Consider the following 27,406-nt stretch of genomic DNA (forward strand, 5'->3'; position numbering starts at 1 on the left):
ACATTTGTTTCTGAATAAAGAAATAGAATAAAGAGATGCAGCCTACCGAAGTTTTCAAAAGAGTACGTGACGGCTATAAAATAAAACAAAAAAGCCAGATGTGCCGTAGAGGACAGGAACGCGCATGCGCAATACCCCGTTTTAAAAACACTAACCCAGTGATATTCAACCCTGCTCAACCAAAGTGCCAAATTGTTGAAACATCCTTTAGTAAGAGCCACAGTCCAAGTGGTGGAAAATGGCAAAATGGGTTAAAGTGACAATTAACATAAGTTAAAAGTGGCACAAGTGGTCAGATAGCGGCAAAAATGGGTGAACAGGGGCAAAAAAAGGCATAAAATGCCCACAAAACTTGGTGAAATGGGCAAAAATGGAGAGAAATAAGTGAAAAGTGGCGAAAAATGGGTGAGAAGTGACAAAAAAATGAGTTAAAGGTGGCATGAAATGGTCAAGAAATGGCAAAAACAATGCACAAAATTACTGAAAAATGACTCAAAAGAGCCAAAAATCAGCAAAGAGTGGCAAACTGTCAAAAGTGTAGCCTTTAGCAGTGCTGATATTGGCAGCTACAATTTCAGTCTTAGTTTTAGTCTTTAAATGAAATGCATTTGCGTTTCAGTCACATTTTAGTCACTTCTATCCTTTTTAGTTTTAGTCTAGTTTTAGTTGATGAAAACTCAAAACATTTTAGTCTACTTTTAGCCAAAAAAAAAGTCCTCACATTTTAGTCTGACCTCTTAGTCCAAGCATTTATTCTCTTGCCTTAAATCTGGTACCAAATCATGGTAGTGTGTTCTCTGCACCCTGCCAAACCTGGGGTCCCTGCTTTCTACAGCTGAGAGGCAGAATAGATACAGATGTATTGTTTTTAACAGATTTACCCACAGTCGAGAAATATGATGGATTTTGAATGTCTGACGAAACCTAATTATATTTCAGTCTAGTTTTAGTCATCTTGATGAAAACTAAACTTAATTTTTGTCAGTTTTAGTCATCACAGATCTTTTTTTGTTAGTTTTAATCTAGTTTTTGTCATGGGAAAGGCTGTCAATGAATAGTTTTAGTCATAGTTTTAGTTTTAGTCAACGAAATTAACACTGGCCTTTAGTGGCAAAAATTGCAAATAGCAAAAATCAGGATAAAAGTGGCAAAAATGGGTTAAAGTGGCAAATATGGGTGAACCGGGGCAAAATAGGCATACAAAGGCAAAAACTGTTTGTAAATCAGCAAAAAATTGTGAGAAAAAGTCATTAAAAAGGGCTGAAAGTGGCAAACATGGGTGAGGCGTGACAAAAAAATAAGTTACAGGTGGGAAAAATGGGCAAAAAGCAGCAAAGAGTGGCAAAATGTCAAAAAGACATTTGGGAAAAAGTTACAAAAATGGCCAAAAATGAGCAAAAAATTGCAAATAGCAAAAACTGGATAAAGACAAAGTGGCAAAAAATGTGCTAAAAGCAGAAAAAAAGATGATTAACAGTGGCAAAAAAAAGGGGGAAAATGGGCAAAAAATGCAAATAAGGGCAATGGAAATATGCAGACTAAAAATAAAGGTTGACAATGAAAGCCTACTGGGTAAGTGGGGGAAACAAATTGCAATGGATAATTCTGAGGTCAAAGTTCATCTTTTAAAAGGTTCTCTCAGGGAATAATATTTCAAAATAGAACACAAAAGAGCCGCAAAAGAGCCACGCGTTGGGTAACACTGCTGTAACCCCTTTAAATACCATATGTTTGAAAAAATCAATAAAGTTTGTTAGAAAACGTAAATATTTTTCCGAAGCAATCTTTTTTTTTCACTTTTCTTCTTAAAAAACACAGTACATTATTGCTCATAGAAAACAATGCAAAGTGAAAACAGATTTCTACAAATTAATGACAATTAAATAAAAAAGGTACTGTAAAATAAGTGATGCCATAATATTTGCCCCCTTCAAGTCAGTGTTAACTTTAGCTGTTTTTAATTTTAGTCTTTAGATGAAACATCTTTCAGTTTCAGTCAAATTTTCCTCATTTCTATCCTTTTTAGCTTTAGTCTAGTTTTAGTTGACAAAAACATTTTAGTCTAGTTTTAGTCCATAAAAAGTCCTCGTATTTTAGTCATAACCATTTAGTCCAAGCATTTATTTTCTTGCCTAAATCTGGTACCAAATCATGTTAGTGTATTCTATGCACTCTGCCAAACCTGGGGTCCCTGCTTTCTACAGCTGAGAGGCAGAATAGATACGGATGCATTTTATTTTGAGAGATTTACCTACAGTGGAGAAATATCATGGATTTTTAATGTCAAACAAAAACTATATTCCATTTTAGTCTAGTTTTAGTCATATTGATGAAAGCTAATCTTGCTTTTTGTCAGTCTTAGTCATCACAGATCTATTTTTGTTAGTCTTAGTCTAGTTTTTGTCATGGAAGAAACGGCTGTCGACAAACATTTTTTTTGGTCATAGTTTTAGTTGACAAAATTAACACTGCTTCAAGTCAGTATTTAGTAGAGTCACCTTTGGCTCCAATCACAGCTCTGAGTCTGTGTGGATAGGTCTCAGTCAGGTTCAAACATCTTTAGTAAACTGCTCAAGCTCTGCCAGGTTGCACAGGGATCAGGCGTGAACATTCCCTTTCAAGTCCAGCCACAAATTCTCTCTTGGACTGAGGTGTGGGCTTTGACTCCAGCACTCCTGAACATTCACCTTGTTGTCTTTTAACCATTTCTGTAAAGCTTTCTCTGTATCCTGTTGGTCATTAACGTACTGAAAAATAAATCTTCTCCCAAGCCGCAGTTCTCTTGTAGACTAAATAAGTTTGTCCTCCAGGATTTTACTATACTTTGCTGCATTCATTCTATTGAGCCTTCTAGGGCCTGCTGCAGAGAAGCATCCCCACTGCATGATGCTGGCACCACCATCCTTCACACTGGGAATGGTGTGTTTGGTGTCTGCCATAGCATCTTGTTTGATGGCCAAAAAGTTCCATTTTGGTCTCATCAGAACAAAGAGCTTTCTTCCACTTGACCATGGAGTCTCCCAGATTGAATCTGAGTTTTCTCTTTGCCACTCTCCCATAAAGCTCTGACTGGTGAAGAATCCGGCCAACAGTTGTTGTCTGCAGAGTCTCTCCCATCTCAGCTGCTGAAGCTTGGAACTCCTTCAGAGTAGTCATAGGTGTCTTGGTGTCCTCTCTCACTAGTCTCCTTCTTGCACACTCACTCAGTTTGTGAGGACGGTCTGATCTAGGCAGATTTACACATGTGACATATTCCTTCATTTCTTGATGATGGGTTTAACTGAACTCTGGGGGATGTTCAGAGCCTTGGAAATGTTTTTGTATCCATCCACTGACTTAAAGTTTTCAGTAACCTTTTCTCTGAGTTGCTTGGAGTGTTCCATTGTCTTCATGGTGCAATGGTAGCCAGGAACACTGATTAACTAGTGACTGGACCTTCCAGACACAGGTGTCTTTATACTACAATCATTTGAGACACAGTCACTGCACTCAGGTGATCTCTGTTTAATCGTGAGACTACTTGCACCAGTTTGCAGGACCTCTGTTGAATTAGTTCAGTCACTTTAAAGGAGGTGAATATTTATGCAACTACTTCTTTTTTTACCTCATATATTTTTATTTAATTGACATGCTGTATAGAAATCTGTTTTCACTCTGACATCAAAATGTTTGTTTTGTTTTGTTGTCTCTATTCATCTATTTTCTGCCGTTTATCCGGGGTTGGATCTCTGTGGCAGCAGGCTAAGCATGTCAACCCAGAGATCTCTCTCCCCATCCAACTCCTCCTGGGGGATACCAAGGCATTCCCAGGCCCGGTGAGATATATAATCCCTCTAGCGAGTTCTAGGTCCACCCTGGGGTCTCCTTCCAGTTGGACGTGCCTGGAAGACCTCCACAGGGAGGTGACCAGGAGGCATCCTTAGATCCTCTAGATAGATAGATAGATAGATAGATAGATAGATAGATAGATAGATAGAAGTTTTAAAACACATACTTTTGACTTTCTGATAATTATGACTTTTTATCTCACAATTATGACTTTCACTTTTTTATAATTCTGATCTTTTATCTGATAATTACGACAAAAGATTAACTTAATATTTACCAAACTGTCATTCTATTTTCCTGTTTTTAAAGTTGGTCGTTACAACCGGAAGTCCTCCACTGCGGTCTGTGTTTCAGTGCTTCATTGGGCGAATAGATTCTATTTATTTTTGTGTTTTTTCCCCTGTAACGAAAACATTCTGTAACAGAAAGTAAAAACCTGACCTTTTAAATTTTGCCGTCCAGTTATTTTCTTTTTCGAAATAGAAAATGAAACTAGTTTAAATCTCACCTGTTTTGAGAAAGAAAAACGCCTTTTTATTTGTATGCTGGTTCTTCTCTGTTAAAAAAAAAACGTAAATCAATAAGCAGTCGTTTTATATATGTGTGTTATTTCATATGTTTCAGTAAAAAAAATTAAACCGAAACGTACACCGACCTAAACGCGCGTCACAAAATGTAGTTTGGCCTTTCACGGGCACTGTAGCTTTAAAATACCGCAATGCCTTGTGGGTGATATATGGTATGTGTTTTGAGCTAAGGTATCACAGATGGTCGCCTCATCAATGGACATATACTCTTTAAAACCGTTTTTAAACGTGGTAAATCTGATTTAATGTGTAATGTGAGCTGTTAACTTTCGCCTCGTAAAGTAGAACAGATAAAAACGGGAAACCTATGGATTTTTGTATCAAGCATATCTCCATTATAAGAAAGCTAAGTTGCTAATTTAGCTTCGAAAACGGAGAAATTGCATTTCAGTTAAAGCCGTCAAACGAGCTTTTAGAGTGAGTTTGTCGTTAAAGTTATAGAGAATTATGTCTGTTTGGATATCTCCTATCTGGCTTTTGAAGCCAGTCCAAGAATAGCGTCTCCTTTGTTTCCTATCGCATCGCTGTATTGATTGATTGACTGAAAAGATCGACAAACCACAGAGAAACATGGAAGAAAGTGCCGAAAATGTAGATAACGACGACATTGTTATCATAGTGGAGAATGAGGCTGAAAGTTTGCCTGCGGAGGAAGAAAGGCTGAAAGGTACATTCGGGCTCATGGACACTTGCCCCATCTGTAAGTTGAGCTTTCACAATAGAGAGCCCAAACTCCTGCCGTGTCTCCACTCCTTCTGCAAGAGGTGTCTGCCTGCTCCCTTCAAGAGTGCTGAACCGAGGCGGGACTCCCAAGGACAACCCGACAACAAACCACGTGAGAACGTTGTCTTTGTGTTAGGAGCACTTGTTTGAATTAGGCTAGAGATATAGGTGAAGAAGTAACTGTGTCACATTCTGATTAGAAAGGCTGCTGTTGATGCTTAGTTTGAGTCACAGGACTGCCTATCTCAGAAAATTACAGCAGAATAAAAGCATTCACTTTACTGTGATTTAACCAAAAAATATACACTTCCATACATTCTAGATTCACCTCATACAAAGTAAGATATTTGAAGTCTTTTTTTAACTGTTGATGATTACAGCTCATGATAATAAAAAATCCACCATCTCATAATATCACAAAACACCAAAAAAAGAAGTATACAGACATGTGGACCTTTATGCACAGTACTTGTTGGAGCTCTTTTCGCACAAATTACTGCATCAATCCAATGTGGCATGGAGCCGATCAGTCCGCGGTACTGCTGGGGTGTTTGCATTGTTGACTCTGGTGTCTCTCATCTTCCTCTTTGCATTTTTCCAGAGATTTTCCACAGGGTTCAGGTCAGGTGAGTTGGCCAGTCAAGCACAGTTATACCACAGGCAGCAAACCAGTTTCCGGTGGTTTTGGGTTCTCTGTGGGCAGTTGTCAAGTCCTGCTGGAAGAGGAAATCTCCATAAAGCTTCTCAGCAGATGGAGGCATGAAGGGCTCTAAGATCTCCTGGTAGACAGCTGTTAGTGTGGACCTGGACTTGGTAAAGACTAGTGGATAAACAGCATCAGATGACATGGCATCCCAAACCATCACTGGCGGAGACTGAAAACACTGGACTTCAAGAGCCTTAGATTCTGCACCTCTCTGATCTTCCTCCAGACTCCGAGACCTTGATTTCCAAATGAAATAAAAAATTTAATTTCAAGGTTTATGTTCTATTTAGCCCAGTTGAGACACTGATGAAGACTGATGGTTCAGGATTGGTGGGACACTAGTTACACAACACTTGTAGTCCATCTCCTGGACTCATCTGTGTGGTGGCTCCTGATCCACTGAATACTATCAGTCCAATTCTTGTGAAGCTCCCCACTGTTCTTAAATCTGCTTTGTTGACAGTCCTCTGAAGGACAAGCTAATCCCTGTTGCTTGTGCTCCTTTTCTTACTGCACTTTTCCCTTCCAGTCAACTTTCCATGAATATATTAATACATCCTTTGAAAACAGCCTGACCTTTAAGCAGTGACCTTCTGTGGCTTACCCTCCTTATGGAGGATGTCAGCTAGTGTCTTCTACAGAAATGTCAAGACAGCAGTTGGACTGTACCAGAAAGAGCAAAATTACTGAGATGAAATTAAACTTTTCTACAATATTCAAATATTTTGAGATAGTGGATTTTTTTTATTTTCATGAGCTGTAAGCCATCAAGATAAAAAAAGGTCTTCAAGTTTTTCACTTTATATGAGATGAATGAAGAATAAGTTGAACTTCTTGAATCAAATCACAGAAAAAAACACTATATTCTTATTCTTGACAAGCACCTGTTTATAGAGCTGCATGATGTGGAAAGTAAAAAATTTCAGCATGTTTTTTACTGGTATTTTTTTCTGATGTCATTCTGTTTGTTAGGTTATTAACCAAACATGAATAAAAATGGTTATTTTAGATCTAATGACCATTACACTTTTAACTGAAACATTGCACCAAAGCCCAGGAAATAGTAAAATGGCAGGTGATTCAAAGGGTTACGTCCTGTAATCAGCATTGTGTTACAAGGCTTTTTGTTAGGGCATGTAGTAAAAGACACTGTGGTTGTATCTGTAAGTGATAGTCCTTAATACTCTGATCTCTCGCTCAGTGGGCGCCATTCGATGCCCAGTATGCAGACAAGAATGCTGGGAGATGGATGTGCTGGATAATTTCTTTGTGAAAGACTCTGCAGAGGTGCCAAGCAGCACCGTGGAGAAAACCAGCCAGGTCTGTCTTCACTTTCTGTTTTAGAAGTTTGTTTTTTTGTGACTGCTCTCTCCTCTACATTTTTCCCCCGAGTCTTTTTGTCATTTTTCGTCATCTTTGTCTTCCATAGGTGTGTATGAGTTGCGAAGACAACACAGAGGCAACCGGATACTGCGTAGAGTGTGTGGAGTTTCTGTGTGTGACATGTATTGAGGCGCATCAGAGAGTGAAGTTCACAAGGGATCACACCATACGCCAGAAGGAAGAGATGTCTCCAGGTAATGTGTGATGCACATGGTAGACACCACTTATCAACTTTATGTGGCTCGAGAATCTTATAATAATAGTGCCATTGTCAAATGCAATATTGTTGTGATTTTTCATTTTCCATACTATAACTTATGCTGCATTCACAAGGCAAAGTGTCCATGACAAATCATAAAATGTTAGAGAGATAACCTATACCATAAAGTATTTAGGATGATAAAGAGAAGCAGCAACAGCATTAGACAGCAGTTGTAACATTTGATATCTTCACTGATTGCGTTTTTAACTAGCTGCTGCAAGGCTTGTAGCTAACAATTTTGAAACAGAAGCAGGCGATACACCAAGTTCTGCTTTCTCTGTGTATGTCAGAAACAAGTGGGTAACACAGACCCAAAATACTTTTTTAAATAATACCATATTGTTTGCAAACAAGATCTTGCCATTTGTGTTCCAGTCTTTTTCTAATTTATACTTTCAGCTATTTTTTTTGTTTAGGAGATATGGTTATTAATAATTAGACTAAGCTTATGAAGATGAAACCATGTGGTTCACAGTCAGTAGGTATTCACACACAACTGCTCTAAGTTTCCGATTAGTGACGTCTTTAGTTCACTACAGGTCACATGTTTTTGCCAAGGTGTCAGAATTATTAGCTTAAAAGTTTAGCAACTTTCTAAAAAATGTGGGTTTCCTTCAGTTTGTTCCAAAATGTCTCCACAAATGTGCTCATGTTTTTACTTTCGATCAGGAGTCAGATGTTTTGGGATAATTTTGGCACACAGTTGTCCTGTTAAAATTTTCATGCAAAACTTCCCGAAGTGTCCTCCCACAGTCATTCTTAGATTCATCTTTGATCATTTCCAACAATTTGTTGAATGTTTCTAGAAGTTTTTGATGGGTGTCTAGAATGTTCATTATCTTGGACATCCGTTGTTCAGCTTGTCAGCTGATATGTGCATAAGTATCAGGCATGTAGGGGGCCTGTCGTGCCACAACCATGGGCTGGAGAGGAGGGGGAGGGCGGCAAGAACCAAGCTAACACATGAGGACACATGTATCGCCTGGCAGCCAAGGTTAAACTCGACGGCATCTCTTTTGTCTGGCCCCTTTCGCCCCTGGTAAAACACCCCAGCCCTTGGGACATCCGCAGCACAACCAGGCACTTGTGGCAAGCCTACCACCCGCACATACAGCACCCTAAGCTGTGCTTACTCACCATAACCACCCCTTACTCCACCCTATATGTGGACTTTATTTTTTCTATAGATTATTTTCCCATGCTCCTGGTTATATGCAAGGACATCCAGAGCATGACTAAGGTTGTGTCACTCCTCAGGCAGTGTACTCACCATTCCACGCCTTACTTCAGCCTCAGTTTGTGGCCCAAACATGCCTTATAGTTTTGCATAGTACTGTACATGTACCCTAAAATTGGTGTAGGTGGTTCATAAAGCTAGATAGATATTTAAGCTGGCTTTGTGTTTCCCTATGCGCTTAAATCCTTCTCTTTGTATCCCAGAAGCGCTTGGTATTTCCACGCAGAAGCCCGTATTTTGTGACATCCACAAGCAGGAAGCACTCAAGTTGTTTTGTGAGACATGTGACCGACTCACCTGTCGAGACTGTCAGCTGCTGAAGCACAAGGATCACAAGTAAGCTCTGCTTTTTCTTCCATAAAGCAAAGCTTTGTATAATCACCTTAAACATAGTCAATACATGCTTGGCTATATATGGTGACAGCTTGTTGATTATTGATCGAGCATGAATTTGTTTGCATGATGCAGGTTTTGATAAATTCTTCTAAAGTGACATTTCTGATTTTCTTGTACAGTTACCAGTTTTTGGAGGATGCATACCGAAATCACAGGCAGTACTTGGAGAACATGACGCAGCAGCTGCAGGAAAAGAAAAAGGCTATAGAGGATGTGTCCAGCTGTATTGGAAATGGGTACACTTTAATGTTAATTAAAGCTTCTGTTCAGTAAGGAGTTTATTTGACTGCAATGTAGTTTTGACAAAGTGGGTGGAATACTATAATCATGATTACATGGTAGTCAGCTTTACTATTACTTTGTAAGTGATGGGAATACTAATACCATATTGGCCCAAATATGAGGCTGTTTTTTCTTTGTAACACACCTGAAAGAGCGGGGTCACCTTATATAAGCAGCATAGACTTTTAAATGCACATATTTTCTTATAATAACAGACTGGGACACTTATCTTTATACTGGATGTATCCTTCATAACTGAGACGAGCCTCCCCTCACAGCTGCAGTCCCAGGGACACAGGGAAGACATCTGTTCATGACTGTAAATTTCTGGAATATGATGCAACAGAATCACGAGTGCAGCTCTTAGATTAGGAGTTGTTTGTGCATAAAGGAGAGAGAGCAGGGTAGGACATGTTACTGTATGTATTATAAGAGGAAAGGTACGAGTGTCTGTGGATGTAAGAGATGGGTCTGCTCTCATCCTGTGGAAAATGCAGAAATATGACCGTTTAATGCAGGGGTGTCAAACTCAAGGCCGGAGGACTAAATCTGGCCATGGTACACTTATACCTGGCCCACAACATTGTATCATATTTTAATTATTACTGGCCCACCAGTATGAGGTCTTCAGAGTTCCTCCAGTATAAAAATGTTAATTTAACATTAATGATTTGAAACATCCTCATTAAGTCATACAAATGGCAGTGGTGAAAATAATGAGATAAAAGTCAAGAATGTGGGAAAAGACATAAGTTTGGGTTTTCATTTAGATTTTGTATCTCACAATTCTGACTTGTACTTGTGGTTTTGACTTTTAATTTCGTATTTTGACCTTTTAGATTTACAATTTAAAATATAAGTCATATTTTGACTTTTTACAGTCATTATTTTGAATTTTCGTTTCATACTTTGACCTTTTGGATTCACTATTTTTAATTTTAAGTAATTTTTTGACCCTTTAGATTCACAGTGTTTTTTTTTTTTTTTTAATAAATTCTTTTTTTTTTTACCTTTTAAGAGTCATTATTTTGACTTGTAATTTCATATTTTGACCTTTTTGGATTCACTATTTTGAATTTAAAGTCATACTTTGACCTTTATATTAATTATTTGGACTTTTTATTTTATATTTTGACTTTTAAGATTCATAATTTTTAATTTTAAGTCATATTTTGACCTTTAAGAGTCATTATTTAGACTTTTTATTTCGTATTTTGACCTTTTAGATTCACCATTTTTAATTTTAAGTCATATTTAGACCTTTTACAGTCATTATTTTGAATTTTTATTCCATATTTCAACTTTTTAGGTTCATAATTTCTAATTTTAAGTCACATTTTGACATCTAAGAGTCATTATTTTGACTTTTTAATTTCATATTTTGACCTTTTAGATTCATAATTGTAATTTAAAGTCATATTTTGACCTTTAGGAGTAATTATTTTGTCTTTTGATTTTATTTTGACCTTTTGAACTTGTAAGTTCTACATTTTATCTCTGATTTTAACATACAAACTTTGAACTTTTTCATCTCATAATCAATTCTCATCAGTGCACACCCCCCCCCCCCCCATAATCTATCACAGGTGAAAATAAGGTTGACAGGTTATGGTTAAATGTTGCCTTGTAAGGCTCTCAGGTTTAGATCTAGGTTCTGAATCTGGCCGCTGCTGTGATTGAGTTTGACACCCCTGGTTTAATGTAAAAAAAATAGAAGATATTATCTTGTTTAAGAGGTATTATAAGAAACAACAAAACTGCCCCATTTCATTAAAAATAGTCATTATTTGTGAATCAAATTGCTTTCTTTATAAAACAAGAAAACCTCTTTTAAGAAAAATAAATCTTGAATGTGGGGGGCATCTTATAACCAGGGTTTTCTCATACTTGGGTCAATATTGTAATTACTGTAAACATTATTCTCTATTGAAATAACCCTTCATACTGATACTGATTCCAGACTTTTGTGATTTTAATTCATTCTGATTATTCTTACAGACTCCAGCAGGTGGAAGAAAACCGTAAGACTGTTACAAATGAAATAAAAAAGTCCATCTGTAACCTGATTATGGAGATCAACAGGAAAGGAAAGATTCTCATTAACCAGCTTGAGGTATAATCCATCTACAAAGTTTTCATGACATGTTACAGCTTAATCTGACCTTGAAAATTAATTTACTGCTTTACTCCAAGGCTCTGACCAAGGACCACGAGACAGGTTTAAAAAAGCAGCAAGAGGACGTGAACTCCCTGAACAGGCACCTTGACCACGTCATCAACTTTACCAAATGGGCCACAGCCAGTCACAGTGGGACGGCCCTCCTGTACTGCAAGAGACTGGTGAGTGACTTTATTATCAAACAACAACAACATCTTCATATCCCCCTTTATGCATTTAGTTTATGTAACTTTTACATTGTTGTGGACTTTGAGGTATTTTTGTTGTCTTTTAGATACTTTTTCAGATCCATTACCTGATGAGAGCGAGCTGTAATCCCTCGATCGTCCCACAGAGTACCGTTAGATTCCAGTGTCGCTCTGGTTTCTGGGCCACAAATGTGGACCTGGGTAAGACTGGCATCACTGATGTCTCTCTGTCTTAATCAATCATGGACTATTTATATAACTTGGTGGGTGGACTGTCAAGTCTAGGCATGTGATGTTACAGGTAGTGCTGCTCCAGCCACTGAGTGGCAGAAATTCAACTCCTTTTGCCTTCCTTTTACCACACAGGGCCAGATAGGTTTGGATTTTTTCCCCTTAATAAATAAAATCATCATTTAGAAGCTGCTTTTTGTATTGACCTGGGTTGTCTTTGTGAGAAATTAAAACTGCTTTGATGATCTGAAACATTTAACTGTGATAAATATGCAAAAAAATCAGGAATTAGGGGGCAAATACTTTTTCACGGCAATGTAAAAGAAAATTAAGAGCTTATTTTTTATATCACTACAAATACTTCAATGATGTCCACAAATCTGGTGTGTATTATAGGGAAAGACTCAAAATTTGTATAAGTATTATTGTTATGATAATTATGTTTCAGCTGGCAGCAAGTTATTAAACCCTAACAGATGCAGCGAGTAGCTTATCATTTCTTGCACAACCATGTCGGAAGATGCATCCTGTGGTTGTAGAAAAGATGTTATGGATCAAAATACTGGCATGCATCAAGCAAAGACAACATCTAAGGAGATTGCTGAAACTAAAATTGTGTTGAGAACTGTCCAACGCATTATTAAAAACTGGAAGGATGGTGGGGAACCGTCATCTTCAAGTAAGAAATGTGATAGAAAACCTCTTGAATGATTGTGATGGGCAATCACCAGTCGGCTATACCTTGTGAATTTGTCACATTTCAGATAAAATGAAGGTGTAACAGGTGTTGAAATCAAACTAGTAGGACAGCTGGGTACATCATTCTCAGTTTAAAATACGCCCCGAAGATTTGCAAACAGATTTAAAAGCCACAAGCAAATTTTTTTCACAGATTACCTAAAGTAAAAAGGAGTAAATAAATCACTGAAAAATCAGAAACAGCTGATCTAAAGATTCATGTTAAAAAAACTTCTACATTAATTCAGTTTCACATCCATCGCTGATGAACCGGGCTGATGGGAGCTTTCAGGTTCTGCTACATGCTCTTGAAATCAGGTCTATATAAATATCAGGAAACTCAATTTATGACCACATATCAATTTCCACGGTCCAGGAAACAGCATGGCTCTCTGTCATGGAGCTGGAAAGAGAGGCAATAATGGGAACTGATTTAAAAAAAAAAAAAAAAACATGTTATTGTTATTTTATCTTCATTTATCAGCATGCTTTTAGAAGTAGTCATCTGTAAAGTTTGGATTTGCACCCCTGCCTCTGCCTAGCAGTGAATTTATCTAATCTGGCCTAAGTAATTGTTTTATAATCTGTAGTTTTGTGATAACTCAATCTCTGCTCCCTTATCTTCAGCTTGATTGAGCGTGTGAATTTATTTCTTGGCTGTAGTCTTGAGCAAAAGTATGAAGGAGAGTTTAAGAAACTTGCAGGAATGAACTGAAAATATTTTTGATAGATTGTAGCTTATTTCCCCAACACCCATTACATGAAGCTACTTAGCTCAGTGTTTTACTGCAGATTTTTGCACGTTTCTAACTGAATGTGCTATTCAAGTTTTGACAATTTGAAATACGGCATGGGAGTTTTTCTTGTTGAGTCTTTACTTCTAAATATCAGTATTTCTTTACAGTTTCCCATCTGTTTTTTGTGGGGTTTTTTTTGCAGTTTTTGTCTTCTTTGTTTTTCAGATGCTAGAAAAGGCAAAAGATAGCAGATGCTGTGAGTCGTAGCTGAATTTAAATCCAGAAAAGAACAGAATAACCTGTGAAATACTCACTCCCATTTCTTCTTTATGCATTTTGAAGCTCTATTAAGAACCTTCTTAAGATCAAACAGTTTTGCAATTTTTCAACTGGTCTGAAAATTTTGATCAGGAGTGTATATGGTAGGTTTTAACTTAGTCTTGTTTTGGCAGCTTTAAGGCCAAAATGTGTTAAGTCGGTTTCAACCATAGTAACTACTTTTACTTGGATAGAATAGTAGTGTACTTTTTCCACCTCCAATAGTGATTGATACAGGCAAGTAGACCCACTTGTAGTGACCATAATACTTATTTATCTCTTTTTTTAATTTGTTCAGTGTGAATTTGACATGGTTATATGGTTCTAAAGAGCAGAGGAGACGATACCATTTTGTGGTGACATTTCTGGGACTCAGGTAGGATTAATTTCTTTGTTTGTTATTTCCTACAGGTACTCTGGTAGTAGAAAGAGGTCCTGGCCGACCGCCCATCACCAACCACCAGGCAGGTCCCAGAGCAGAAGCACCCACAGGAGGCCTCACAGCAGCCCAGCAGCGACAGAGCACGCTGGCTCAGCTCCAGATGCAGGTAGGACCTTAAATCCTACTTCAAGTGACCTGACATGTTTACTCATCAACGTGGCATCTGCTCTCTGATCAATACTCCAAACCGCACTAATACGCTGCTTTAACATTTATTTAATTGGTGGACTATTCTTCTGTCTAAGGTTGAAAAGCTTTCCCAGCATCCCCACAGGCAGCCTGCTCCAAACCACTGGTCCTGGTACCAACATACCCAGCTCCAAGGACCCCCAGGCCCTCCGCCCCCAACCAGACCCATCCATGGTGGAAGCTCCCCTTCCCAAGGCCCGCCCAGTTTGATGCAGCCAGGACGTAGATATGGAAACTCCAACCCCAACCCTAGAAGCCCCACAGCATCCATGATCCATAACACCAGATTCCAGCCAGTCCAGGTTAGTGAATAAAGGTATTATGACCAGAATGTGTTAGCAGGAGGGTTATGTTCCTTATCTCCTGAACGGTGGGAAGTTTTGTTTTTAAAGAGTCAAGTCTGCATGACATCTCCTTCACCCTTCACTTTTTTTTCATCTAGTCTCTGAGAGAATTGACCCATAACCCCAGCTATCCTGCTAAACTCACGGATATGTTGCAGGGTACGTCCCGTTACCCACAGCCTCTGTCCGCTGGAGCAGCGACACAGACCTCACTGCATCAGGTTGGTAGGAAATGAGATAAAGAAGAGACATCCATGAGCATGATTTTTGTGCATCTTTATCAACACCTGTGTTTTGCTTCCTTAGCGTGGCCCACTGGAGACAGGCTACCTGAAGAGGAGTGAGCCAGGTGGATCTGTCCCCTCCATCACCATTTCTATCCCCAAACCTAGCCTCCCTTCAACGCTGACTTCAGCCACTGCAGACAAACCAAGCATACTGAATCAAGTAACAGGTCATTAACACAGCCATGATGGAACAAAATCCCTACGATCCTGGGTATAAAATTATCTAATGTGTAGAATTCAATCATGACAAAATTGTTCTTTTGTTTTTTTCTCAAGTTCAAGCAAGGCAGAACTCCCCGATGGCCAAGCCGACTTCTTCAGACAGAAGCACAGGGTAAGAAAAAACACTCAAAACTGTTCTCCGGTTTGAATAAGTACAAGTTGTAAACCTATTCATGGACGCTGCATTTTCGCTGCTGTTGCTCATGACTAAGAGAGCATCCAAATCCCAAAGTATACTATTTTGGCAAAAGAAAATCATTAAAAGACAAAGGCATGCAGTCTCCATGTTCAAACATTTGTGATACTGAATGGGTCGTTCTGAAGAGCTCAGTGACTTCAAGCCCGTGGTACTGTACAGCAGGGGTTCTCAACGCTGGGGTTGGGAGACACTGAGAGGGGGTCTCCAGATGCCTTAAAAAAACTAAGAACATTTCTTAGTAGACACTGTTGCCACTTACACCAATTTTGCCAAATTTTAACCCGTTTTCATCACTTTTTCCCAACAATGTGATCAATTTTAACAAATTTTTACAACTTAAAACCCATTTTTTGTCAATTTGAAATCCTTTCCATCACTATTTTTCTGCCTGTCTTTGCCACTTCTAAACCAAATCTTGCCACTCTCTGCCTATTGTTGGCTCTGTTGAGACATTATTGCCACTATTAACCCTTTTTTACTACTTTCTAAGGCCACATTTCACAATTTGATATGTCCATTTTTGCCAGTTTCTGGCTATCTCTGCCTCAGCTAACCCTTTTTCTGCCAGTTTGTATCATTTTCCATCCCATTTCACCAAATTTCCACCTAGTTTTGGCCACTTTAACACCATTTCAGCCACTTTTTAATCCCCTTTTACCATTTAATATGCTGATTTTTTGCCACTTTAACCTATTTTTGCAATTTTTTTGGTTATTTTGCCACTTTTTTCTAATTTTTGGCATTTCTAACCCATTTCTGCTACTTCTAAAATCCAATTTCACCACGTTTCTTACCACTTCTTGCCATTGTTAACCCATTTTAGCTATTGTCAATTTTCAACAAAAGGATTTACATTTTTAAAAGAGGGCTACTTACTACACGAATGAATTATTTGATAAGAGTGGTTATTATTCAGGTTAAATTTATAATATCACAGCTTAACTTTACAATGGACCATGATTTTGCTGACCTCCAGTTTGGCTGGGCTCCAGAAAGCTCTCCCGTTTTTTCCCCCCTTTGTGGACAGCCTTGTCTGCACATGATTATTCTTGATTTTGCATGGCTGTGTTCATCCACCTTCAGGTGCAGTGGGGGTCTCTGGCTCCTTTATTTTGGGGGTCACGGGGTGAAAAGAATGAGAACCACTGCTGTAAGGGATGCCACTTTTGCAATACAACAGTTCCTGATTTTTTGTCCCTGCTGGATATTCCACAGTCAACTGTTAGTGATAATATTAGAAAGTGGAAGAGTTTAGGATTAACAGCAACTTGGCTACAAAGCGGGGAGGGCTAACCAAACCTGGGGTGTGGCTAACTCCCAACATGACATCATGAGGGGAAAATCTGAGAACGACGTGTTTCAGCACATATTTTCTGAGAGGTGGAGAAAGAGAGAAGGAAAGGGAATGGATTTTTCTGGTACTTGAGGGGATTGTGGACAGGCCAAGGGGACATATTTTTGTTAGAAAAAGCCTGAAAAAGTGATTTTTGCATGATATGTCCCCTTCAAATATTACTCAAGAAATTCAGAACTTAACATCCTCTGCCTTCTTTTTTTTTTTTTTTTAAGATTTATTTTTGGGCTTTTCATGCCTTTATTCTATAGAGGACAATGGATAGAGTTGGAAATGGGAGAGAGATTGGGGAGAGACATGTGGCAAAGGGCCACAGGCCGGATTCAAACCCCAAATTTTGTACTATGTATTTTAAGCTTTGTCATGTTCCCAGTCTTCTCATCTCATCTCTTACAATCTCTTCTCAAAGGATGTCTTCCTGGAAGCCAGCGTCAGAGCCCCTGTCTGCACCATCAGCAAAGCGACGAAGAAGGTCGTCCCCTGGGCCGGTCATTGTCATCAAGGATGAACCAGAAGACGAGGATGAAGTTCACTTTGTGAGAGAATTACTTTAAACACCTGCAGAGACTTAGAATTGTGTTTCCAGTGTTGCTGGAAAAATAATCATGCATTATGCAGAATGGGGTGTGTCTGTTATGGATGCATATGATGATTCATTCTATCTCACTTCATATATTACTCATCTTCCTTGGCTACAGGTGCAGTCAAGTGTCAAGTCCAGCCTTCCGGACAGCAGCACCGGGGCTCAGTCCAAGCCCCGGCAGCAGCCGAAGGCTCCCGCTCCAGTGACTGTCGCTGTCTCAGAGTCTAAATCTGGGAAAGAACAGAACCCCGTGCCTGCAGTGCAGCCTGAGTCTGAGAAAACAGCAGAGCCAGAAGAAGATCCAAACGAGGACTGGTGCGCCGTCTGTCAGAATGGAGGGGAGCTGCTGTGCTGTGACAAATGTCCCAAAGTTTTTCACCTGGCGTGCCACATTCCCACTCTGAATGAGTCCCCCAGGTGAGAGACGCATCGTCTCTTGAGGCTGTGGTTGCATTTTTAGATGATTTATATGAAGTTTTTATTAAATTAATTTGAAAAAAACATCACGACCCTGAAGACTGTATATATTTTACATTAAAACATTGTTTCATCTTTAATTTACTGCCTAAGATGAGAAAATTATGATTACAGTTTTGCTTAGAAGGACATCATCTGTATGTGTCACTTAAAAACTGGCATGAATTATTCTCACATGATCAATTTGCTAATCATCTCTGTTCAATATAATGTGGGTTTTTTTAATGCCAAAATAAAACCTATTTAATGTCAAAATGAAAACAGATTTCTACAGAGATGATGAAAAATAAGTTGCTGCATAAATATTCATCCCCCTTCAAGTTAGTGTTTAGTAGATTCACCTTTGGCTGCAATCACAGCTCTAAGTCTTTGTGGATAGACCTCGATCAGGCTCAAACATCTGGACTGTAATTTGACTCCATTCTTCTTTGCTAAACTGCTCAAGCTCTGTCAGGTTGCAAAGGGATCAGGCATGAACAGCCCTTTTCACGTCCAGCCACAAATTCTCTATTGGACTGAGGTCTAGGCTTTGACTGGCCACTCTGGAACCTTACCTTTGTTGTCTTTAAACATTTCTGTGAGGCTTTCTCTGTATGCTTAGGCTCATTGTCTTGTTGGAAAATAAACCTTCTTCCAAGCTGTAGCTCACTTGTAGACTGAATAAGATTGTCCTGCAGGATTTTCCTATACTTTGCTGCATTCATTTTACCCTCTACTTTGACACCCCTTCCAGGGCCAGCTGTTGAAAAGCATCCCCACAGCATGATGCTGCCCCAACCATGCTCCACAGTGGGGATGGTGTGTTTGTCGTGATGTGCAGTGTTTGGTGTCTTTTCTGATGGCCTAAAAGCTCCATTTGGTCTCATCAGACCAAATATCTTTCTCCCTCTTGACCATGGAGTCTCCCACATGGAGTCTCCCACATGCCTTGTGCAGTGTTTGGCGTCTTTTCTGATGGCCTAAAAGCTCCATTTGGTCTCATCAGACCAAATATCTTTCTCCCTCTTGACCATGGAGTCTCCCACATGCCTTTTGGTGAACTCTAGTCCAGATTTAATCTGAGTTTTCTCTTTGCCAAAGCTCTGACTGGTGAAGAACCCGGCCAACAGTTGTTGTCTGCTGAGTCTCTCCCATCTCAGCTGCTGAAGCTTGGAACTCCTTCAGAGTAGTCACAGGTGTCTTGGTGGCCTCTCTCACTAGTCTCCGTCTTGCACGCTCACTCAGTTTGTGAGGACGACCTGATCTAGGCAGATTTACTCGTGACATATTCCTGTGATTCTGGTATTTCTGATATTACAACACCACATTGCACAGTGTGTCAGAAGTGTTGTAGTGTAAGTTGTTCATCTAGAGTCATCATTGTAAGCCTGCTGTACAAAAATTAATTCTTATGATGAATTTTCTAACAGGCACTACCGATGAGTTCATATTCAGTAGGACAATCTTTTAATAACTTCCCTTTTTGTCTTGCCTCTTCAGTGGTGAGTGGTTCTGTTCATTCTGCAGAGACATTGTCTCTCCCGAGATGCAGTACGACTCTGACAGAAAGGAAGAAAGTGAAGGATTCCCATTCGTTGATCGAAGGGTACGTCCACTCAGCAGTTATTTATAATATAATTCAGTATCACATGATTGGTAAATGTCTCTCTCTTTATTGTATTGTGCAGCGGTGTGAGAGGTTGCTTCTACGTCTGTTCTGCAACGACTTCAGCACCGATTTCCAGCAGCCTGCTTCTCCGTCTGTAAGTTAATGTTTTCAGTATTTTGTCAGTAAAGTTCAAATCAAACCATAATGGGTTAGGAATTAAACTTTAGCACACAGTGATTAAAAGATGTCTAAGAAAAGACAGTAAAAGGTCAGATTACACTCAGTCCTTTTTTCAGAGAAACTTTTTTACATATCAACTTATACTTTGCCTAAATGAGTTTTTTTTTTTTTTTTAATGTAGGAGACAAAAAGATACAAAGAGCTGATCCAGACACCGATGGACTTGTCTATAGTGAAGAAAAAGCTGGAGTCAAAGTCAAAGGAAGAAAGCTACAGCAGTCCAGAGGGGTTTGTCGCAGACATCAGGCTCATATTTACCAACTGTGCAAAATACTACAAGGTAACTATCAGTCTGAGTTTTTAACAGTTATAGAAACTCTTTTGTTATAATCTTGAAAAATGTGGATTTGTCTATGAATTTTATTTACACAGTGCATTCAGGAAGTATGCAGACCCCCTTCACTTCTTCACTTTGGTTATGTTGCAGCCTGATGCAAGTATTCAGACTCTTTCCAGCACCATTTGAAATGTAGCTCAAGTTCCCCCCATTCCTCTGGATCTTTGCTGAGATGTTCCTACACCTTGATTGGAGTCCACCTGATTGGACATGATGTGGAAAGAAGATATCTTCTTTATAGAAGATCTCACAGCTGACAGAGCAAAAACCAAGCCATGAGGTCAAAGGAACTGCCTGCAGAGCTCAGAGACAGGATTGTTGACAGGCACAGATCAGGGGAAGGCTACAAAAACATTTCTGCTGCACTAACAGGGTTACCAACAGCACAGTGGAATCCAGAATTCTCAAATGGATGAAGTTTGGCACAACCAGGACTCTTCCAAGAGCTGGTTGCTCGGTCAGAACGAGCAAGAACTCAGTGGTTATTCTGACTGAGCTCCAGAGAATCTGACAGAGGCCTCTCCACAGTGCAAAACACATGACAGCCCACTTGGAGTTTGCACAGGTGAAAAGCCAAATGGGTTTTTGTGTGTTATGACAAAGAGCTCAGTCAGAGTGACCATCAGGTTCTTGGTCTCCACTCTTACTCAGGCCCTTCTCCCCATTGCTCAGTTTGGCTGGAAGGCCGGCTCTTCAAAGAGTCCTGGTTGTGCCAAACTTCTTCCATGTGAGAATGATGGAGACCACTGTGCTCTTGGGAACCTTCAGAGCTGCAGAAATGTTTTTGTATCATTCCCCAGATCTGTGCCTGTCAACAATCCTGTCTCATTGCTTGGTTTTTGCTCTGATATCATTGTCAGATGAAGAGAAATGGGAGGAACCTTAGCTGAATTTCAAGTGCTGTTGCTAAGGCCCAGAATTCCTATGTAAATGTGATATTTCTGTTTTTTAACTAGAATTAATTAAAAAAAAAATCTAAAATTCTGTTTCACTTTGTCATGATGGGTTTCTAAGTGTAGATTAATGTGAATAAAAATGATATTTTGACTCTAGTGTCAGGCTGCAACATAACAAAATTGAAAAAACTGAAGGAGGTCTGGATATTTTCTGAATGCACTAAAACTGAACATTTTTCTGCTATTGTGTTAAGTCATGTTTGCAGCTGTTTTCTTGATTCTGAGTATGACTAAAATTTCAGTAGATTTTAAATTTCTATGTATTGATTTCACAGGCGACCTCAGAAGTGGGAAGTGCAGGCTTATACCTGGAAGACTACTTCGAGGAACAGTTGAAACAAGTGTACCCCGATAAGCTCTTCCCTGGAGGGAGGGAGGAGCAGATGATCCCTCCTCTGGAGGACGAGATAGATGAGGAAGAGGAAGAGATGATGGGGGAAGGTATGGCTCCCGTTGAAGATGATAAACCACAGAGTCCTGCAGGGGAAGGCATCCCCCCTGTGGAGGAGGACTTACCTCCATTAGAGGAAGAAGCATCTGCTGCAGTGGAGAAAGAAACGTCAGGAACGGAGGAGAAGGAAACTGATAAGAGTGAAAAAGAGACAGATAAAGAGGCGGAAGCAGCAGATGAAGCTGTGCCTCCTGCTGAAGAGTCAAAGCAGGAAGCGGAAAGTCCAGAAGAAGAGGGAAAAAGCTCTTCAGCTGCTGAAAGTGAGACAAAGGATGGAGAAGCTCCCAGCTCCCCGAAAGAGGAGAATCCTCAACCCCCAATGGAAAAGACTGCAGATCCACCTGAAAGCCAGGCGGAGGAGCCGGCTCCTGCAGAGGACGCCCCTGCAGAGACCGCCCCAGAGAAGGAGGGATAAATGGAATATGGTAGACAGAAACTGTTAAAAGATGAATGATTTCAGTCTTCCACAGAAGCAGCCCCAGTGGGGCCCTGCAACTGCTGCAATCAGACACATTATTGTTATATTTGCAATAGAAAGAAGGGGCACTGCTACACTTAATAGACTCATTTAGGAGTGGTCTTGCTGTAGCTGCACCATGAATGGAGCAAAACTCTTTCTGTGAAGAGGTTATCTGTGACATATAAAGGGTATTTTCTGTGACGATGACTCTCAGAAGCACACAAAAAGAACTGTTGATTGGATTGTGCATCATCTTTTATCTTATCATATGTGCACATAACGCCAAGAACTGAAACCACATGTGCTGCCTGAAAAAAGACTTGGGATAAGCAATGCATGCAGGATGTCCTGATATAAATAATTATTCCTCCACACTTCAACACTCCATCATGTTCATGCATAATTTAAGCTTTATGTGATAGGATTTTTAACTGATAATCTTTAATGCTCGGTATGCAATAAATAGGGATTACTTTGTACTGTAGTGTCTGTACAGAATGGACGGCCACGCCAGTCAGTTAGATTGTTTCTAATATCACTAGACATACATTTTAAATAGTACTTCTTGATTGCTTGAGAACAAAGATTTCCCGTCAGTTTGGGGCCCTCCTTCCCCCCCAGTTCCCACCCCCACTGTGTTATCATACAGCAGCCTTGTAGGTCTTTTATCAGAAGAACAATTCTCCAGATTTCTGTTGAATTTTCTGTTAACAGCGAGATAATTCAGAGACATGATCACCACTTTCTCATCATCAGCCTCTGACAACATTGTCCTCCACATTGTGCCCTTGCCCTCCTGCAGTGATTACTTTAAAATTAGATAAGGCCTTGTGCATAGTTTTTTTTTAGCTGGTTTAACAGAAAGTAATTTTAAAAATGTACAGTAGGAGCTCAGTGGTGTTGTCTTCCCAGTTTAGACACCCAGCCTTTAGCCCCATGCTGCTATCCAGTGTCCGACTCTTTAAAGACAAGCATTAATTCTCCTGCATTGACATTAACTCACATAAGCTGTTGCTTCATCCAGTATATAATCATGATTATTTCAAACATTTTTAATTTATTGAGGATACACAGGATCTGTACATGAGCTCTCTGAACATATTGAGCAAAGAAAAAACCCTGTATTTACAATATTTGTAATAAATAGGGTTGATGTAGATCTGACTTGTGCTTTACTACCATTGTCGTGTTTTGTCTTTATTTTCTTAAGTGTGTGTATTTATAATAAGATAACATTTTTCTTAATTCACATGAACATCGTTTTTTTATTATTAGGTAAATGCATTACGGTCCTTTATCAAGAGGATGTAGCACAGTGATACTCAACGCATGGCTCTTGAGCCATGATTTGTGGCTCTTTTATGTCTTCATTTGAAATATTCTTTCCAACAAAAAAACCCCCAAAAAAGTCGACTTTAACCTCAGAAATTATCAGTTGAAGTCACCTTAATCAGTCTGTTTCTCACACTTGTGCAGTAGACTTCAATTGTCAACCTTTATTTGTTTTGGTCTATATATTTCAATTGCCCTTTTTATCTTTTTTTTTTTCCAAGTTCTTTGCCACTTTTAATCAATTTTCACTGCTCTTAGCTTTTTTTTGCCACCTCTTTTTTGTCACTTTTTGCCCATTTTTGACACTTTTATCCTGCTTTTGCAATTTTGTGCCACTTTTTTGGCCATTTTTGCCACTTTTTGTCCTTCTAAGCTGCCTTTTGCAATCAAATACTACCGTTTTTGCCTCTTTACCACTCTTTGATTTTTGCCCATTTTAGTCACTTTTCACTCTTCTTTTAACTGCTTTTTGACCATTTTTGCCACCTGTAAATCATTTTTTGTCATCTCTCCCCTGTTTTTGACACTTTCTGCCCTTTTTCCCAACTTTTCTCCCCACTTTGGCCGCTTTTTACCCAACTGTTGCAATTTTATGCCTATTTTTCCCCCTTTCACCCATTTTCTCCACCAATAACTTATTTTTCATTGCCACTTCAACCCATTTTTGACACTTTTCACTACTTAGATTGTGGCTCTTGCAAATGTATTAAACGGAAACCTGCATTTAGACATCAGACTTTTTTCAGTGTTGTGTTGCAGCCTGGTGCTACAGTCAATTAAATTCATTGTTTTTCTTAATAATCTACACTCAGTACCCCACCATGGCAAAGAGAAAACAGAATTAGAAATTTTTGCAAATACATTAAAAAATAAAAACTGAAATATCACACTGACATAAATAGTCAGACCCTCCACTTAATACTAAGTTGAAGCAGCTTTGGCAGCATTACAGCCTCCAGTCTTTCTGAATACGCTCTGCACAACTGGATTGGGAGATTTTCTGCCCTTATTTGCAAATCCTCTCAAACTCAGTTAGGTTGGATGGGGCGCCTTCACTGGACAGACATTTTCAGGTCTCTCCAGAGATGTTGGATAGTCCCTAAGCCTCTCCTATATCGTCATGGCTGTGTGCTAAGGGTCGTTGTCATCGGAAGAACCTCTGGCCCAGTCTGATGTCCAGAGTGCTGAGAAACAGGTTTTTGTTAAGAATATCTCTGTACTTTGCTTCATGCAGCTTTCCCTCAACACTGACCAGTCCCCTAGTCCCTGCTGTCGAGAAACACCCCCACAGCATGATGCTGCCACCACCATGGTGCTGGGCAGGTGATGAGCAGTGCCTGGTTTCCTCCAGACATAGCGTTTAAAATCACTGTGTTTCTCACTGTCTGAGTCCCTCAGGGGCGTTGTTGCAAACTTCAAGCAGGCTTTCATGTGTTTTGCAGTGAGGAGACTCTTCCGTTTAGCCACTCTACTGTGGTTATTTATTCACTCAGAGTCAGACAGCTCATCAACATTTAAAGCTACAGACACAGAAACGGCTCGTTCTGAGCTGGGCTGAAACAGAGGAGTTTTTAGACATGCAAAAATCCAATTCTGGAGTGTTTTTACAGCAACAAAGTTCACAGGTATGTTTTGGGGACCTCTGAGACCAATACAAACTTGTTTTAAAAGGGTAAAATATGTGACCTTAACCTTTATTTAGCCAGGTTAGTCCTTTTTCAAGGGAGATCTGACCAAGAATGGCAGCAGCAACACAGTTTAATCACTCTACGCACTCAAACTCCTACAGTAGAGATAGAAAAGAATCATAAATCATCTCTTAGAACAGTTACATTTGGAAACAAATGTACCAAAAACCTAAAAGCCTACTCCGATCGGACTCTCAGAACAACAAACTTCATAAATTTCAGTGATCACTGCTTGTGTAATCCATCCTTCAGGATTAAAAAAGAGGAAAGATAATGCAGAATTTTTCAGAGAATGGCTTTCTAAACGTCCAAGACGATGTGTACTTAGTCTAGCTGACTTTAGAGAATGAAACACAATGGTGAGGAAGAACGTCATCCTATATGCCACAGTGTCATTTTAAAGCCTTTTTAATTTTCATTTCAATGTACTTTAAGTGAAGAGGACAATAAAGAAGAAGCACTTTAGATCAAAAGGAGTTAAATTGGAAAGATGTGGGAAGAACAATGCCACCATCTTGAACTAAAATTACACTTGAGTTCAAATTAAAAGACCTCAAGATGAAACTCCCCTAGAAGAACAATAAAACTATTTAACATCAGAGTGCATTGTACAACAATAGCAGCCTACATGTTCATCTATTTAAACATTTCTCAAAATGTAGAAGTCTAGTGTGTTACTTTGTACAGATTTTAAACACTAATATTTATCTGATAAGGTTAGTGTCTGTAATGTTTACTGTAATAGTCACAAAAGAGTGTAAAGGGCTTTTTGGTTGTTTTAAACTTAGTCATAAGATTATGAAACCAAAAACAGAGTACAAACTACTCAAACTTTTGTGAAGAGTTCATAAACAGCTTGTTCTTGTTTTGCTAAGCCTTAAAAAGTTATGCTCCCAGTAAGTAGGAAAAAAAGCCATAATTATGTAGTTAAGGAGCAGGAATAATTTGTTGAGTTGACTGATTTTTTTTTTTTTTTTAACATTTCTGCACTTTACTTTGCACATGCAGCACTTACCACAATACTGACAAACCAACAGTATTTATAAAACTACATAAGGAAATAAACTGTGTGTACAAATGCTCCCAGATGAGTTCATAGAATACAGAACAGTAGAGGCAACTGATGCCATAAAAACTGAGTTACTTCTCAATGAGAAAACAGGATTTGGTGAACTCTAGTCCAGATTTAATCTGAGTTTTCTTCAACACTGGCTTTGGAAGAGGACTTCCTGGTTGAGTGTGCACCTTTCACTTATTGTCACTTATCAGCGCTTAATTTGGCCCAACCTGAGATGTTTAATATCAAAGTATGTGATAGAAATAAGGAAAGGTGCAGGGCGGCATCTCCCTCACTGGAAAATCGAGGCTTGTCATCATTGGAGGCAATCTCAATGCAGAGAGATATGGAGATGAGATTCTGAACCCAGTGGCGATCCCATATCTCCACAGTCTGGGACTGAACTCTGTCCTCCAAGATGACAACGCTCGCCCCTACAGAGCGGAGTTTATCAGAGACTACCTGCAGAATTTCTGTAGCTGCCCTCGGCATCAATAACACAGTGACTGAGTTCGACTGGTGCTCAATCTTGACTTTACTACACACCGTGAAACCAAAAACATACAAAAAAGTATCGTCATTGTTAAAAAGTTAAAATGATCAAAAAACAGTGTCTGGAAAATACAATTTACATTCCTTTAAATGTGACAAGATATCAGTAGACGTTAAAAACATTAATGTGGAACAATTACCTCGCTTTGCCTGCCAAGGGTGCAAATTTGGACTGGCGGCAGGTATGCTGTTTATCCACTGTTGTGATCAAATACACAATACAATCAAAAACGCTCATAAAACAACAAAATTAAACCTTATTAAAAAGATTATTTGTTGCTACATACCTTCTGAAACTTCCTGCATGCGTACACGGACCTCCTGGCTTCAATCAAAGTTGGCTTGTGATGACACACGTGACCTTTATACCTGTTCCGGGGCGCGCCACTTAACCACTGAACATGAATATAACAAAAGAAAGGCCGGTGGCCACTTACAGGCGCAACCCACATACTCAGCTCTGCTGCTCATCCCACAAACGCATGATCCTTACGAATGTTGCACCATTTAAAAGGCTTATAAACAGACTCTTCAACGGGATACGATTTATTGCCAAGAAGCATTGTTACAACAAAGAAATAATCTACCAAACACTTTTGTGCTAAGTTTAGTTTGAGTGCAATTGCGTAAAAATAAAAATGTGTTCCATCGACTCAGAAAAAAATGTAAAAAGTTTACACAACTCAATTTTGTTCGGTCTAACAGTGTAGAAAAGGGAGGAAAATGTCCCTAAATGACCCCTTTTTCTGGAAATTCCCCGTGTTGTCTGTAATCTTCTGCGGAAACGTCGTGTTGTAGTGAACCCATGAATATCAGAGGTGTTTTTGGTTACCCTCTTCCCCGCCCTCGCCGC

General features: G+C 39.3%; 1 protein-coding gene across 2 annotated transcripts; it reads left to right on the forward strand.

Moving 5' to 3' along the window:
• The first annotated feature begins 4,576 nt into the window (after positions 1 to 4,576).
• trim24 (tripartite motif containing 24) lies at positions 4,577 to 22,213 on the forward strand. 2 transcript variants are annotated; one of them, XM_041781162.1, is made up of 19 exons: positions 4,577 to 5,250; positions 7,046 to 7,164; positions 7,274 to 7,421; positions 8,930 to 9,062; positions 9,242 to 9,358; positions 11,403 to 11,517; positions 11,598 to 11,744; positions 11,858 to 11,972; positions 14,207 to 14,343; positions 14,483 to 14,728; positions 14,869 to 14,991; positions 15,077 to 15,224; positions 15,334 to 15,391; positions 17,242 to 17,368; positions 17,531 to 17,832; positions 19,372 to 19,477; positions 19,560 to 19,634; positions 19,842 to 20,000; positions 21,289 to 22,213. In XM_041781162.1, the coding sequence occupies exons 1-19, from the start codon at positions 4,986 to 4,988 to the stop codon at positions 21,877 to 21,879; spliced, it is 3,231 nt and encodes a 1,076-aa protein (XP_041637096.1). In that variant the 5' UTR covers positions 4,577 to 4,985; the 3' UTR covers positions 21,880 to 22,213. The 2 variants fall into 2 exon arrangements, with proteins under 2 accessions (XP_041637096.1, XP_041637097.1); XM_041781163.1 differs by having other exon boundaries at positions 14,501 to 14,728.
• Positions 22,214 to 27,406: the final 5,193 nt, after the last annotated feature.

This window comes from Cheilinus undulatus, linkage group 23 (assembly GCF_018320785.1).
Source record: "Cheilinus undulatus linkage group 23, ASM1832078v1, whole genome shotgun sequence".
NCBI classification, from domain to species: Eukaryota; Metazoa; Chordata; class Actinopteri; order Labriformes; family Labridae; genus Cheilinus; species Cheilinus undulatus.

Bases quoted from the DNA above. Each gene is read 5' to 3' on its own strand.
- trim24 (XM_041781162.1), top strand. From the start codon at position 4,986: ATGGAAGAAAGTGCCGAAAATGTAGATAACGACGACATTGTTATCATA. The intron at 7,165-7,273 runs GTCTGTCTTCAC...TGTCTTCCATAG, and splicing joins CCGTGGAGAAAACCAGCCAG to GTGTGTATGAGTTGCGAAGA. The intron at 7,422-8,929 runs GTAATGTGTGAT...TTTGTATCCCAG, and splicing joins GAAGGAAGAGATGTCTCCAG to AAGCGCTTGGTATTTCCACG.